This window comes from Piliocolobus tephrosceles, chromosome 12, assembly GCF_002776525.5.
Source record: "Piliocolobus tephrosceles isolate RC106 chromosome 12, ASM277652v3, whole genome shotgun sequence".
NCBI lineage: Eukaryota > Metazoa > Chordata > Mammalia > Primates > Cercopithecidae > Piliocolobus > Piliocolobus tephrosceles.
This window is the reverse complement of record NC_045445.1, coordinates 107,068,670-107,084,578: the sequence shown is the minus strand read 5'-3', so window position 1 is coordinate 107,084,578 and position 15,909 is coordinate 107,068,670. Positions and strand designations below refer to the sequence as shown.

The following is a 15,909-nucleotide window of genomic DNA, read 5'->3' as shown; positions in this document are numbered from 1 at the left end:
AAAAAAACCATTTATAATGCCCTAGTATCAGTGATAAATGTTAGTTGTGCAGCCTTCCTTAAAATGTTTTTAAAAATTACTTTATACTTTGTCTTAGTACACATTATTGAAATAGGAGACTTACCTGACCCCCTCACAGGACGGGACGTGTGACAGGGATGTGGCTTGTTTATTCCTCTTATGGGAAGGGGAGCTCACAGGTGAGCAGGTACAGGAGCCAGGGTGAGCACTTTTGGGCTCTGGCCCCACAGCAGTGTCTAGGAGTGTTACTATGCTCTTTTCGCCCTGTTGTCCCAGCATAAGTGCTAAACAGCTCAGAAAAGAGTCAGTGTGACATCCTTTTTGGGTTCCCGCATTCAGGTATCCCGAGTTCTTTTCCTGTGTCCAGGAAGAATCAGGTCACAGGGACTTGAAGGATGGTGAATATGGAGATTTTATTGAGTGATTGATGGAAGTGGCTCTCAGTGGGATGGGTTGCTGGTGAGAGGGGATGGAGTGGGAAGATGATCTTCTGGAGTTCGGCTATCTCTCAGCCAATCTCCAACCGCCCCCAGCTTCAACCTCCTCTCCACCTTTAGACACTTCCTCACTTCTCTTCTTCTCTGCTGTGCTACGCTGCTCTGCCACTCTTCTGCTTTTGGAGCCTGGGGCTTGGGGTTTATATGGGCACAGGATAGGGGTGCGTGGCAGGCCAAAAGGGAACACTTGGTGTGAAAACAGAAATGCCTGTTCTCATTTAGGGCTACAGGTCCAGGCTTGAGCCCTTGCCAGGGACCCCACCCTCATACCTCCTGTCCTTATTATTCTTGCAGTATAATGAATGCATCAGCAAATTGAAAACAGATAGTTTTTGCCCTTTCTTAATTTAATTAAAATGACAGTTAAGTAGTTTGATATATTGCCTTTGGCGTCATTTCCAGGAGGCTGTATTTGTTTTCTTGGTATAATGGCCGGTGTAACATTATCAGTTTTAAGTTAAATGTAGTATTAATGAAACTTCAGCTTTTTACTTTCTCTTCTTGTTTCTATAGCCCCTTTTTCCTGACTAGATGCACTGGTGATACTAAATTTGAACAGTTCCATAATTCATGTTTTTTATGTCTAAAACCAATTACTTTTTCCCCTTTCTATTTGTAGGTTATGCAATGGTCTCTGCAAGATGGTTTATTCTTGAATTGGACCTTTTTAAGACTGACAAATGCTGGTACTTCATCTTCTATAAGTGGACTATAATTTCTTTTCTCAAGACAACTACATAAGCAGACAAAATTGCAAAGATCTGCCCTGTGTCGAGTATGACAGCCACGACTCGTGGCTCTCCGGTCGGAGGGAATGACAACCAGGGCCAGGCTCCTGATGGACAGTCTCAGCCCCCCCTCCAACAGAATCAGGTAGGATGTTGAAAATACTAGTTAAAGCTACAGTGGAGTGGGGCTGGGCTCAGTGGTTCACACCTGTAATCCCAGCACTTTGGGAGGTCAGGGCAGGCGGATCACTTGAGGTCAGGAGTTTGAGACCAGCCTGGCCAACAGGGCGAAACCCTACAAAAATTAGCCGGGCGTGGTAGCGTGCGCCTGTAATCCCAGCTACTTGGGAGGCTGAGACAAGAGAATCGCTTTAACCTGGGAGGCTGAGGTTACAGTGAGCTGAGATAGTGCCACTGTACTCCAGCCTGGGTGACAGAGCTAGTCTCTGTTGCAAAAAAAAAAAAAAACGAAAAACCAAAACCTACATTGGTAGGTCTACTGTTGGGGTACTAAATGATGGAACATGTTCTAAATACTTAGTGAAGCAACTGTTATTTTAAGTTTTGATTAACAAAAGTGAACAGGTTGGGCGCGGTGGCTCACACCTGTAATCCCAGCACTTTGGAAGGCCGAGGCAGGTGGATCACGAGGTCAGGAGTTCGAGACCAGCCTGACCAATATGGTGAAACCCTGTCTCTACTAAAAAATACAAAAATTAGCTGGGTGTAGTGGTGTGCATCTGTAGTCCCCAGCTGCTCAGGAGGCTGAGGCAGAAGAATCCCTTGAACCCAGAAGGCAGAGGTTGCAGTGAGCCAAGATGGCACCGCTGCATTCCAGCGTGGGTGACAGAGTGAGACTCCATCTCCAAAAAAAAAGAAAAAAAAAAGAAAAAGAAAAATGAACATAGGTCTTGCATAGTACCAAGAAAGCTCAAGTGGTGTAGATGGTAATCCTTGATTATGTAGTCTTTTTCTGGCTGCTTAACTGTCAGTCATTAAAATTAAGCCATGTGTCAATTCTAAGAGGGAAAGCATTAAATCATTCAGTGTAGCCTATGATTAGCATAGACCCATCATAAATCATGACACCACTTTCTACCCCATAAATACATACAATTGTAAATTGTCAATTTATGATAAGATTATAAAAAGAACATGGGACCCAAGTCATGTTGCCTAGCATTCAAATTTCAACTTTGTACCATATTTGCGTTATGACTCTGGGTAAATTATATAACCTCTAAGCCTCAAGTTTGTATATCTGTACAATGAGGGTAATAATAGTGTAACTACTTCATGGATTGTTAGAAGGATCAATTGAAGTAATGCTAAACATAGATTTTGGTATTAAGGTTTTATGCTGACCTCAAAACTCATAGGGTGTGTCTCTTTCTGTTCTCTGGATGAATTAATGCGAAGTTTATTATTTTTTCATTAATTGTTTGGAAGATTTTACTGGTGGACCCATCTGGCCTGGAGTTTTATTTATGGAAAAGTTTTAATTGAAGATCCATTTTTTTATTTGGAGATGGAGTCTTGTTCTGTTGCCCAGGCTGGAGTGCGGTGGGGCGATCTTGGCTCACTGCTACCTCTGCCTCCCTGGTTCAAGCGATTCTCCTGCCTCAGCCTCCTGAGTAGCTGGGATTACAGGTGCATCCCACCACACCTGGCTAATTTTTGTATTTCTAGTAGAGACAGGGTTTCACCATGTTGGTCAGGCTGGTCTCGAACTCCTTACCTCGTGATCCGCCTGCCTTGGCCTCCCAAAATGCTGGGATTACAGGCATGAGCCACCTGCGCCTGGCTGATCCATTTTTTTTTTTAAGTGGAGGAATTTTTAAATTTTTAGCGTCTTCTGGTAAATTGTGTTTTTCAGGGAATTGGTTTATTTCATCTAGATTTTCAAATTTAAGGTAAAGTTGTTAATGACCCTTTTTATTACATTTTTTGTGTCTTGGGGCCTATGGTAATGCCTCCTTATTTCTGATACCACTACTGATGTCATTAAAGCTTCTAAAAAACCAACTCTCTTGTCTTTACTCCCTCCCCCCACCCCCTCCCGCCAACACACACACACACACACACACACACACACACAGACACGCACGCACACACACACTCTCTCTTTCTCTCTCACACGTGCGCATCTCTGTTCCTTTTAGTTTGGATTTGGTTTGCTGTTCTTTTTCTCATTTCTTGAAATGGAAATTTAGATGATTGATTTCAGTTGTCTTTTCTAATATATGCAGTTTTATATTGGAAAGTATTAAACTGAATGACAAAACAGTAACACTTGTGATGTGCAGCTCAAACAGTGCTTAGAGGTAAGTTAGTTGAGGTGTGTGTAAATTATCACAAACATGCTGCTTCCAATTTTTACATGTTTGTGTAGAGTCAGGTAAGTTTTTAGGCAAAAGTGTTATTTTTAAGTTTTTATACTATTATTTGGGGATAAGTTATTGTCCAGCTATTACAGATTAGATATTCTATTATAAGTAGTATAGAAAAGAGCTTCTGTCTCTCCTTTTTCCTCTTCCTCTGCCGTTTTAGAGAAGTGAACAAGTCGGGGTTTTTTTCTCCCCCAAATAAGTGTGTCAGTTTTATTCCTTTTCCTCTCTAGTTCCCATTTTCGAGACATAAAACATTAAAGCGTTTGGTCACAGGTCTTGGACAGAGTTAAGTCCTTCCTGTATCATACATTTGTTAGCCAGCATTCAGGTTTTTAAAAGCGTAGTCAGAGGTTTGAGTTGGATGCCAAAGATTTCTAATTTTAAACCAGAAGCTAGTAGTTAGAGTTCCAATATCTTCCCCTCTTTCTTTTCCATTTTATACCTGCATTGTCCATGGAATTCTAACTTCTTTTGCAATGTTTCTGATTTGCATGGCTTTACACAAAAATCAAACCTTTTATTTAACCTTTATCTTATTTTAAGATGTACTTGATGATTTTTAGAGCTCTTGGGTTTGTGATATTCAACCTAATATTCTATGTCTACGTTGTGTTCCTTTTCTTCTAAAAACTTTACATTTTTTAAGATGACTGGTAATTTAAAATAACAAAGGAATGAAACAAATTACATTATCCCTCACCCTAACATTTTGTTTTTCTCTATTTATTAATGTTAGGATTTTATTTTACAAGATCTGACACGGTTGTACCAAGAAGCAGCAACCAAAGTGTTAATCACTGTTCAATTTAGGGCTCACTTTTTGGATATGCTTTTTATGTGCTGGCATAAAAGGAATTTCTAAAATCAGATTTTTCACTTAAATTTTTTTAAGCATGCCTTTAAAAAAATTCTCTTAGAGAATTTTAGGCTTTAGTATGTAGTAAAACTTGAGAAATGAAACAGCCTTGGCAGAGGCACCGTGGGATGAACACTTTTGGATGCGGTTGCTGGGAGGGTGCAGATTTTCTGAAATGAAATTTGGCAGTATATGTCAGTGGCCTTCAAAGAAATTGTTTATACTGTTCTAGTAATTATATATCCAGGATCCTATCCTAAGGAAAAGTTGAAGTTCAACACAAAGGTTTATATATGAGAACATTCATTACGGCTATGTTTATGTTTGTTAGCAGTAAAAAATACCAAATACTAAATGTCTCCTTAATTTTGTTTAATTCATGCAATATTATCTGGCCATTAATATTTTTTTAAGATTTCTAATGATCAAAAATATTGAATATCTAGATACATTGAATGGAAAAGGACACAGACTTAAGTATAATTCCAGTTTTATTGAACATATATATGGACAGTGTTTATTTACTCTTAAAGATTACAAGGAAATAAATATCGGTGATGTTTATAGGTGTGGAATTACAGGTTTTAAATTTTATTTTTTATATTTTCTATTTTCTATGAGCATGTATAAACTATGTTGGGGGGAGAGGAGTTAAATAATAATAAAGCAGACTTCCAAAGTTACATACTTCACATCAGACATTTTTGTTGGACTTGTAACACTTCTGTGCTGTAGTTTCCTTTGCCTTGAGACCAGCTTTTTGGGCACCTGCACAGTGTTCTCCATCTTAAGTAGAAGTTCACCATTTAGTTACTAATTGACCATATGAGTTCATGTATAAACTTTGTAAGTAAAACATATTAATGCTGGTAAACTCATCTGTCTTCGTGCAAGTGCTTACTTATGCAACTCTTTATTTTACAGCCGTTCAATAGGTGCTTGAGTGTTAGGGCGAGGGGCCCCTTTCTCTTAAAGGGCCATCAGCCTACAGTGAATAGAAAATTCAAGAACACATAAGTAAAAATCAGTTTAAAATTTAGGTTAGTTTCATTTTGAAAGAGAAGATACCACCTGCTTTCTGAATTAAGAGTAAAGGTCATAAAAGTTCATTCACTTAGTTGAGAAAATATTATGCACTGCTAAAGCAGGGGGGAGAGAGACATGCTAAAAATGAAGACTAAAAGAAGTGGAAAAATAGCCACGTTAGTTGAAAGTGATTTACTTATTTAAAAACCATAATCATGAACTTCTAAATAATTGTTGTTTGAGTAATAGTTTGGGTGTAGGGAAATTATGGAATAATTACGTTTTCCCCCCTTCAAATAAAAAAAAGTAGAAGTTATAAATTATAATGTGTAAAATGAGATGTATCATATTTGTAGAATAATTTCTGTCATGGCTCATATAATGGGAAATGTAAGCACAGAGGCAGTACACGTTATGATTAAGAACACAAACTATTTAGACTTTGATTCAAATCCTGAGTATAGAATTTGAGTTGTGTGATCTTGGGCTACTTATTGTCTGAGTTTTTTTCATCTATTAAATGGCAGTAGCATACTTCATTAGGTTGTTGAGAATTAAATGAAATTATTTTAAAGCACAGTAGTACAGAGATGGCCTGAAACATCATAAACTTTCAATTATTTTATCTTTTGTAAAAATTTACAATACAGTTGTCCCTTAGTATTCATAGAAGATTGGTTCCAGGACCTCTTACCACTTGGATAGCAAAATTGGTGTATGCTCAAGTCCCTGATATAGAATGGTTTAGTATTTGAATATAACTCATGTACATCTTTCTGTATATACTTCACATCGTCTCTAGATTACTTATGATGCCTAATATAGTGTCGATGCTGTATAAATCATTATTCTGTATTGTTTGGGGAATCATGACAAGCAAAAAAGTTTGTACATATTCAGCACATATTCAGTTTTTCCTGAATATTTTCGATCCAAGGTTGTTAGTTGACTTTGCAGATGCAGAACCCATGGATATGTAGGGCTATTTACTGAATTTTAAAATCTGCAATGCTTGTCTGTGTTGGTGTTTGGATTACTATTTTACATATGTTATAGAAACTTAAATGTGGAATATTTAATTTTTAATTAAGACTTCATCGCCTGATTCTTCCAATGAAAATTCCCCGGCAACTCCCCCAGATGAGCAAGGTCAAGGTGATGCCCCACCACAGCTTGAAGATGAGGAACCTGCATTTCCACATACTGACTTGGCCAAGTTGGATGACATGATCAACAGGTGAGTTGGTGTGTAACACATAAGAAAGAGAGCAGACAGGAAAGTAACCCCACTGCCTCCTTAATAGTCTTTACAGCTTCGTCACTGCCAAGTGTTTTATAAGTCATGATTCTTAATGGATTTAATAAATGAAAGGGAGTGACAGTGTTAGTAAAATTTTCACATTAATGATGATGACCCTGCTTGGTTTGTTTCTGAAGTAAAATTGTATGTTCAGTTTCCCTCTTGGAGAGTTTATGAAGTTTTTTTCTCATTGGTCTCTTGGTTGCTGGATGACTTTCATAATTTTGGGATGGCCTGAGGTAAATCAGGTCATGAGGACATTGAGTTCCTCAGAACCTGATCCTAGTGAACTCTTGACTAGTTTGAGCCATTTAACCATCCTAGATGTTTCCTTTTTTTGGTCTTCATCTCAGGGAACAGTTCAGAATATAATTTTTCATACTTGTAGTACAAACAACCACCCTATCCCACCCCCACACACTTTGATTATTTAGAGGAAAACTCCAAGAGAGTGAAGCTTTAAGCTTTTGTGCAGAGGAAGAAAAAGATTTCAAGAGGCTAGGGAAGAGCACATCAAAGAATCCCATATGACTGTGGTCTTGACTGTGGGCTCAACAAGTGAGTGCCAGGAAGGTGTGACACATTTCCACCTCACTACTCAAAAGGAAAGTAATGAAAACACATGTTCTTAAAGGCACTTGCTTTACTGAGTTGTTTTTTTTTTTAAATTTCATTTTCTAAAAATAAGTCAACACTATTAAATGCATAATGTGAGAGGAAATAGAAATCCTTTGCATTAAAAAAAGAAATCTAAATACATAAATAATGAGTATGCATTGTTAAACAAATATTTTATGTAGGTAAACTTCTCTGTACTTTCCCCCTTACATACACATATTCCTGCCAAAAATTGCTGTTAACAATTAGTACATTCTCCAGATTGCCTTTGTGTTTACTATCATATATGAATTGATTTTTCTATAAATACAGGATTCTTACTATAATTTTGTAACTTGCTTTCATTTATCTTGAATATTTTTCCTATTAATATCCATTGTTTTTAATTATATATTTACAAGAATACATTGTGTGATTCTGGTAGGTGCCTATAGTAATGGTATATAATTATGTTTAATGGTGGTCTCTGACATTCTCTATACCACAGCAGAAGGTTGTATTGTTTGTTGCTTTTCCATACTTGTCTGATGGTTAGTGATTGGTAGTAAAATACTTCTTAGGCTGAAGTTGCATGTTATTAGCAAGTTCCCAGTGGGGAGAAAAATACAAATGATTTTTTTTTTTTTTTGAGATGGAGTCTCACTCTGCCACCAGCCTGGAGTGCGGTGATGTGATCTTGGCTCACTGCATCCTCCGCCGCCTCGGTTCAAGCGATTCTCCTGCCTCAGCCTCCTGAGTAGCTGGGACTACAGGAGTGCGCCACCACGCCCAGCTAATTTTTGTATTTTCAGTAGAGACGGGGTTTCACCATGTTGGCCAGGATGGTCTCGATCTCTTTTCTTCTTTTTGGGACAGAGTCTCTCTCTTTTGCCCAGGCTGTAGTGCAGTGGCACGATCTTGGCTCACTGCAACCTCCGCCTTCCAGGTTCAAGTGATTCTTCTGCCTCAGCCTCCCGAGTAGCTGAGATTACAGGCATGTGCCACCACGCCTGGCTAATTTTTGTATTTTTAGTACAGACGGGGTTTCACCATGTTGGCCAGGCTGGTCTCGAATGCCTAATGTCAGGTGATCCGCCTGCCTTGGCCTCCCAAAGTGCTGGGATTACAGGTGTGAGCCACCGCTTCTAGGCGACCCTGTCTCTTACCACAAAAAAAAAAGCAGGAGGAGTGGGGGCGGTGCAACGAAGAGGTTTATCATGTCTCCTTTGATCTGATTCCCGAAAGAGCACTTCCCTGTGAATTTTAACAAAAATATCCCTGATACCTAATTAGTTAATATTTGATTGTTATAATAGTTTTATATCTTATCAAAATAATTTAGTTTTCTTCCCTCTCTTATTGCTGTATTTTTGACAGTACCTGTAAAAATTTGTAGAGACAACAGATGGTGCTTACTCCCACAAAGCAGATATTCTGCCAACCTTATCTTAATATTTTAATATTATTTTAATATTAAATATTTTCATAGCAAGATAATTATAATTAGTAGCTCATTTGTAGTGCCTCTTTTAGTGTACAACCATTAAGCATGTTTTATTTTATAAAACTTTTAGGCCTCGATGGGTGGTTCCAGTTTTGCCAAAAGGGGAATTAGAAGTGCTTTTAGAAGCTGCTATTGATCTTAGTAAAAAAGGTAAGTTATATGTTTTTATGCTTTCTATAATGTATGCTACTAGATATGCTTTTACTTTATCCCAAAAGCTGGTGAAATGGATTTGTTTTCCTCCATTTAATTGAGGGTCTTATCTGTTATGGGAAATAATATACAGAAGAATATTTTACAATTAAGTACCCTATATATGATGGATGGTGTGATGGACTCCAGACATATCTGCCCCCTGCCCCCCTTATAATTTATCTTGAGTCATTTCTGTCCTCAAAATATGTACTGTGTAAGTCTACAAATTATTTACACTTGCCCTTTGACCGCTTTACTAAAATGACAGTGAATTAGGATGTGTGGCTCTTTGTACCTAGTAAAATTTTCATTCATAATCCTTCAGGTAAAAATTACCATTTCGTTAATACTGTACTTTTAAAATAAACTATCTCACTTACATGTTTGTAAGATTGGGTCTTGCTTTGTCACCCAGGCTGGAGTGTGGTGATGTGATCACAGCTCACTGCAGTCTCTACCTCCTGGGCTCAAGCAATCCTCCCACCTCAGCCTCCTGAGTGGTACACAGGCATGCACCATCATGCCCACTAATTTTTTTTTTTTTTTTGAGATGGAATTTCGCTCTTGTTGCCCAGGCTGGAGTGCAGTGGCGTGATCTTGGCTCACTGCAACCTCCACCTCCTGGGTTCTAGCGATTCTCCTGCCTCGGCCTCCCGAGTAGGTGGGATTACAGGCACCCACCACCATACCCAGCTGATTTTTGTATTCTTAGTAGAGACAGAGTTTCACCATGTTGGCCAGGTTGGCCTCAAACTCCTGGCCTCAGGTGATCCACCCGCCTTGGCCTCCCAAAGTGCTGGGATTATAAGGCATGAGCCACTGCGCCCGACTAATCTCTTTTTCCTCTTTCTTTCTTTCTTTTTTTTTTTTTTTTTTTTGTAGAGACAGACTGGTTCCCCAGGCTGGTCTTGAAGTCCTGGGTTCAAGCGATCCTCCCACCTCGGCCTTCCAAAGTGCTGGGATTGCAGGCATGAGCTACTGTACCCAGCCAATTTTTTTTTTTTTTAAATACACTTTTTAGGTGTGATTTTTCTCTTAGAGAATTGAAAGATGAAGTCTGTTTTTGTTAAACCAACAAAAGGAAATCTGGTGTTTTTACTCAGTTGTCCAGAAGAAAAAGTTTAATGCTGGAATTAATCTTTTTTTTTACCCCAATGTCTTTGGTCTACTTTAGGTGCAGTCGAGTTATCTAACAGAGGACTACTACTGTAATAATTTTCAATTCATGTTTTAAGATACTGCAGATTAAAAAGCAGTAACATTTCATTTTCTGAAATAGGATGGCTATGGATATGTTATAGTTAACAATAGGCACTATCAACAATTGAAATTGATTATTGTCAAAATTAACATGTTTAAGTACAACTCCATGGCAAGAGAAAGTTTGATTTATAATAATTCCCCTCTTTTGTTTAAAGAACGTGTCCTTATGCCTCATTAATCCTGTAGAAGGTATACCAAAGTGAAAATATAACACACGGACAGGTTACGGTTGTTTTCACCACTCAAAATTTTTTGTTCTTTTATGCGTTTATTCACCAATTCATCAAAATTTTTTAAAGAAAATATCTTTTTTATTTTAAAAATGTTTACTTTTTATGGGTATATAGTAGGTGTATATATTTTGGGGTAATGAGATATTTTGATACAGGCATACAATGCGTAATAATCACATCAGGATAGATAAGAGTATCCATTACCTCAGGCATTTATCCTTTGTGTTTCAAACAATCCAGTTATACTCTCTAGTTATTTTAAAATGTACAATTAAATTATTTTTTTTTACCATACTCCCTGTTTTGTGCTAGCAAGTAACTAGGTCTTACTCTATTTTTTGTACCCATTAACCATCCTGCTATTCTCTACATCCGTGAGTTCAGTTGTTTGATTTTTAGATCCCACAAATGAGTGAGAACATGTGATGTTTGTCTTTCTGTGCTTGGCTTATTTCACTTACCATGGTGACCTTTTGTTCCATCCATGTTGTTGGAAATGACAGGATCTCATTTTTTTTTAATGGCTAAATAATACTCCGTTGTGTATATGTACCACATTTCCTTTATCCATTCGTCCATTAATACTTAGGTTGGTTCAAAATCTTGGCTATTGTGACCAGTGCTGCATCAAACATAGTAGTGCAGATATCGCTTCAATATACCGATTTTCTTTCTTTTGGGCATATCAGCAAATTTTGGAAGATTTCTGTGCTAAGTATGTTCTAAGTCTTGACTGTAAAATGATGGGTAAACACTGATGAATGGTATTTCATTTAATAGCATTGACATTCAGTGGACGTGTATTCCTCCCTCCACCATATTTTTTTTTTCTGAGACCACAGTTATTTTTGACAAGTTCCAAATTTTTAAAAGTTTAAATTACCATCTCTTTTGTACTATCCATCAAATAATACTTTCTATACAAATTGAATAGTTTTTATTTTGTCATTAAGAGTTACAGATTTTCTTTGTTTGGAAGCACATTGCTCTGTTGCCTTTCTAAAATGTGGTAAAATTAAGCAAACATGTAAAGAAACAGAGACACTGAGATAATGAGAGAGGCTAATAAGGAAGACAAGATATAATTCATTTTATTTGATAAAACACAGAATAGTGTAAGGATATTGATGCTAAATGAATGATTTATGAACAAAATAAGATTTTAAAAATTGGGAAATGTTTTTAAGTTCGAAGACTTATTTTCAGGGAGCAAAATTCTATTTAAATTTGCCTCTTCTCGTGGTACTGCTGATCACCATTTTGTGTTTAGGCTAGTGCCATAATTTGTAACATTTTCAGTTAGTGTTAATATTACTCGGTCAATCTACTTTTATGCAATTAAATATTTGTTAGCTGTTGGTGAAGTTTTCAGTTATTACCTTTTATTGTATATTGGACAATGTAAAAACAATCAGATAAATATTTTGTTTGCATTAATTTTTCTCACTTTTCCTTAGGCCTTGATGTTAAAAGTGAAGCATGTCAGCGATTTTTCCGAGATGGGCTAACAATATCATTCACTAAAATCCTTACAGATGAAGCAGTGAGTGGCTGGAAGTTCGAAATTCATGTGAGTCTTGTGTTTGACTTTAAAGGATCAGATTTACGTAGTCATGCCTGTGATTGGGGAGGGGTATATGTATGTGTGGCTGTGTTATATTTATTCTGTTATAATTGAATTAAAAGGTCTAAAAATGAAAAACTTAAAAATGTTTAAGTCTCTTGAAGGCAGCATGGTCATTTAGAATAAACATGAGATTTAGAGTTAAACTTGGGTTTAATCTCTCCCCTGGGATCTCAAGTGTCTGTGACCTTAGGCAAGTCATCACATTTCATTGAAAATGTAATGCTATCAGTTGTAAGGTACATCACTGTTTTACGGACTATTAAGAAAAATACTCAAGATGGGGCATTTCATATACATCTGGGACACCAAAGGGTCAAAAATGAACTTGCTATGCAGAAAGGGACAGCAAAAAACCCTGCATATCTTAACCTTGGCACTTGGTGGAGGGAGGGATTTAAAAAAAAAAAAAAGTGAAAATCTAAACCACAAGCCAGTATTTACACAGTTTTGTAGACTGAATTCAAATTATAGTTGTGATACAAAAAGCCCTTAAGTGGAAAATGTAAAATGGTCTCAGGTTGGTAGTGCCCCCAAGTGACTAACAGAAGCAAACACAATTCCTCTTTGCAAATACCTTCCATTTAGGAAAACAGTAATGTATTATTCATTGATTATAAGATAGAGTCAGATTCCAGAGATCTTAAGAAGTGAAAGTATATGTCTCAGATTGATAAAATGCCATAATTACTCTAAGTCTCTGTTACTTTTGTTTTTTTTGTGTGTGTGTGTGTTTTTTTTTCCTGAGACAGAGCCTCGCCCTGGCTCCAGGCTCCCAGGCTGGAGTGCAGTGGTGCGATCTCAGCTCCCTGCAACCTCCATCTCCCAGGTTGAAGCGACTCTCCTGCCTCAGCCTCCCGAGTAGCTGGAACTTAGGTGTGTGCCACCACGCCTGGCTAATTTTTGTATTTTTAGGAGAGGGGGTTTCACCATGTTGGCCAGGCTGGTCTTGAACTCCTGTCCTCAAGTGATCCACCTGCCTCAGCCTCCCAAAGTGCTGGGATTACAGGTGTGAGCCCCCATGCCTGGCCTCTGTTCTTTTGTATACTGTGGAAGTGGTCATGTCAAGCAGATAATGTTTTTGTGGCCTATAACCTATTTCCCAAATATGACCATAGCATAAAAATTCCACATTTTCTAGCCGGTGGCTCGTGCCTGTAATCCCAGTACTTTGGGAGGCTGAGGCGGGAGGATCACCTGAGGTCCCGAGTTCAAGACCAGCCTGACCAACATGGAGAAACCCCGTCTCTACTAAAAATACAACATTAGCCGGGTGTGGTGGCACATGCCTGTAATCCCATCTACTCCGGAGGCTGACGCTGGAGAATGGCTTGAACCTGGGAGGTGGAGGTTGCTGTGAGCTGAAATCGTGCCATTGCACTCCAGCCTGGACAACAAGAGCGAAACCCCATCTCAAAAAAAAAATTCCACATTTTCTGATTTAACATGTAATTTTATAGGTGTAGAAAGGGAAACTTTGGAAGTGGCGTCAGACTTTTGCATTTAACATTTAGCTAGCAAATTTATCTTGGATGATTGACATATTGTATTTTATTTTTATTTTTTGAGACAGAGTCTTGCTCTGTTGCCCAGGCTGGAGTGCAGTGGCGCCATCTTGGCTTCCTTGGAACCTCTGCCTCCTGGGTTAACCTGTTCTCATGCTTCAGCCTCCCGAGTAGCTGGAACTACAGGCACATGCCAGCACACGTGGCTAATTTTTGTATTTTTAGTAGAGACATGGTTTCACCCTGTTGGCCAGGCTGATCTCAAACTCCTGGCCTCAAGTGATCCACTCTCCTCAGCCTCCCAAAGTGTTGGGATTAACAGTCGTGAGCCACTGTGCTCAGCCTGACATATTGTTTAGATTTTAGAATTGCTGCCTTTCGTGTACAAATTCCAGAGAGAAAAAATAGTAACTTGCATCTTATCTGTGGACGTAGAGCAGGAATAGATAACTTACGGTGCCTCTTGTATTTTTTAAGCTATAGCAAATGGCTTTTGAAAGTACCATATAAATTATGAAGTAAACAAATTCTAACTTGTCCTTTGATAATCAGTTTGATCCCAGTATTAATGAAATGGTTAGAAAAATGGAGAGATCATTATTTGTTAGGATACGATTAATATTGAAGATATTTCTGTTTGAAATTGCAGTGTTTTGATCTTGTAAATTGCCTTTCCTCCTCATGTAACAGAGGTGTATTATTAACAATACTCATCGTCTGGTGGAGCTATGTGTGGCCAAGTTGTCCCAAGACTGGTTTCCACTTTTAGAACTTCTTGCCATGGCCTTAAATCCTCATTGCAAATTCCATATCTACAATGGTACACGTCCATGTGAATCAGTTTCCTCAAGTGTTCAGTTGCCCGAAGATGAACTCTTTGCTCGTTCTCCAGACCCTCGATCACCAAAGGTGTGTTGGTTTGTTATTTTCAAAATTAAATAATACAATTGTTTTGCTCTGACACAGAATCTTCAGTGATCTGTATTTAAAGTGTGACAATGAAATAACACTTTAAATGAAAATATGCCCAACCAGAAGCCTTTTTTGTAGCTTTGTCATTCTGGTTCTGTCTTTGTTTTTTCTGCATGTATAATTATCCCCGTTGTCTTCTGTCTAGCCTCTTTAGAAATAGTCATAATTTGGGTTAGTAGGAAACACTGTAGTTTTTCTTTGAAATAGAATAGGAGATTATTTATTTGACCAAGGACTCAAGTGTTGTTCTGTAGGGCTATGATCATTTTAGGCATTCCAAGATTTTGACTCCAAAATCAAGTATATCCTCTAAATACCTAAAAATACATCATAAAATTACAGAAATTGTTAATGAAATAAATATAGTAAATCTTCCAAATTTCACTTAAATATCTATATTCGGTACATAAATGTAAGTTTTCTATATTGGTGTAAACAGACTATATACTGTAAAAGCTTTATCCCTAAATGCAGCTTCTTTTAATAAATATTAAGTAATTAAAAAATTTTAGATTTCAGGGAGACATTTTTAATATTATAGGACTTGTACAAATTTCCCTTTTTCTATCCAGCCAGAAAAATTTTAAGTCATACATTATGCAGAACTTGGTTTATTCTACTAATAAGCTGAAGTTATCAAAAATATGTCAAACATAAGTTGAGATTTTCTGATATTTCCCAGTTCATATAGTTGCCACTAGATGGCTTATTTTTGCTTGAGTAGATCCGGTTAATATCTTAATAATGGCAATCTTCAGAATGAAAATTTTAATCTATACCTGTATTTCTTTTTAAATTTTACTTTTTTTTTTTTTTTTTGCTCTATGTGCCAGTAATCCACAACTTAAGAGATTCACAGGAAACAAAACTTGATTTGGCAATGCTAAATGTAAAATTTTTAGATGACTTCTGGTTGAAGATAGTTTTATATCTTCGAAGTATAGTTCTTACTATTAAACTTATAAAATATAGCGACTGGGAGAGTAGTTAGCCTTTCAAAGCCTTCAAGAGTACAATTTTAAAAAATATAGCCCAAAATATAGTTGTGAATCAAGGAGAAGCATATTCTATGGAGTTACTTACACATTTACTTGCTGTTGAAGTAAGAGAAATTTTATACAGCTAAACAGGTCTTCTATAAATCTGATTAAAAGGGGACATATTTACAAGAATACATTGTGTGATTCTGGTAGGTGCC

The 15,909-nt window shown here is 37.4% G+C and overlaps 1 protein-coding gene across 6 annotated transcripts in view; it reads left to right on the top strand.

The window, feature by feature from the left end:
* The window catches only part of USP9X (ubiquitin specific peptidase 9 X-linked), a 158,336-nt gene that overhangs the window by 42,844 nt on the left and 99,583 nt on the right, over nt 1–15,909 (top strand). For all 6 annotated transcript variants that reach the window (XM_026451482.2, XM_026451484.2, XM_026451481.2 and 3 more), the window contains exons 2-6: nt 1,138–1,391; nt 6,610–6,755; nt 8,990–9,069; nt 12,068–12,180; nt 14,430–14,648. In XM_026451482.2, coding sequence (XP_026307267.1) covers nt 1,296–1,391; nt 6,610–6,755; nt 8,990–9,069; nt 12,068–12,180; nt 14,430–14,648 — 654 coding nt within the window. In that variant the 5' untranslated portion in view covers nt 1,138–1,295. The remainder of the gene's footprint in view (nt 1–1,137; nt 1,392–6,609; nt 6,756–8,989; nt 9,070–12,067; nt 12,181–14,429; nt 14,649–15,909) is intronic.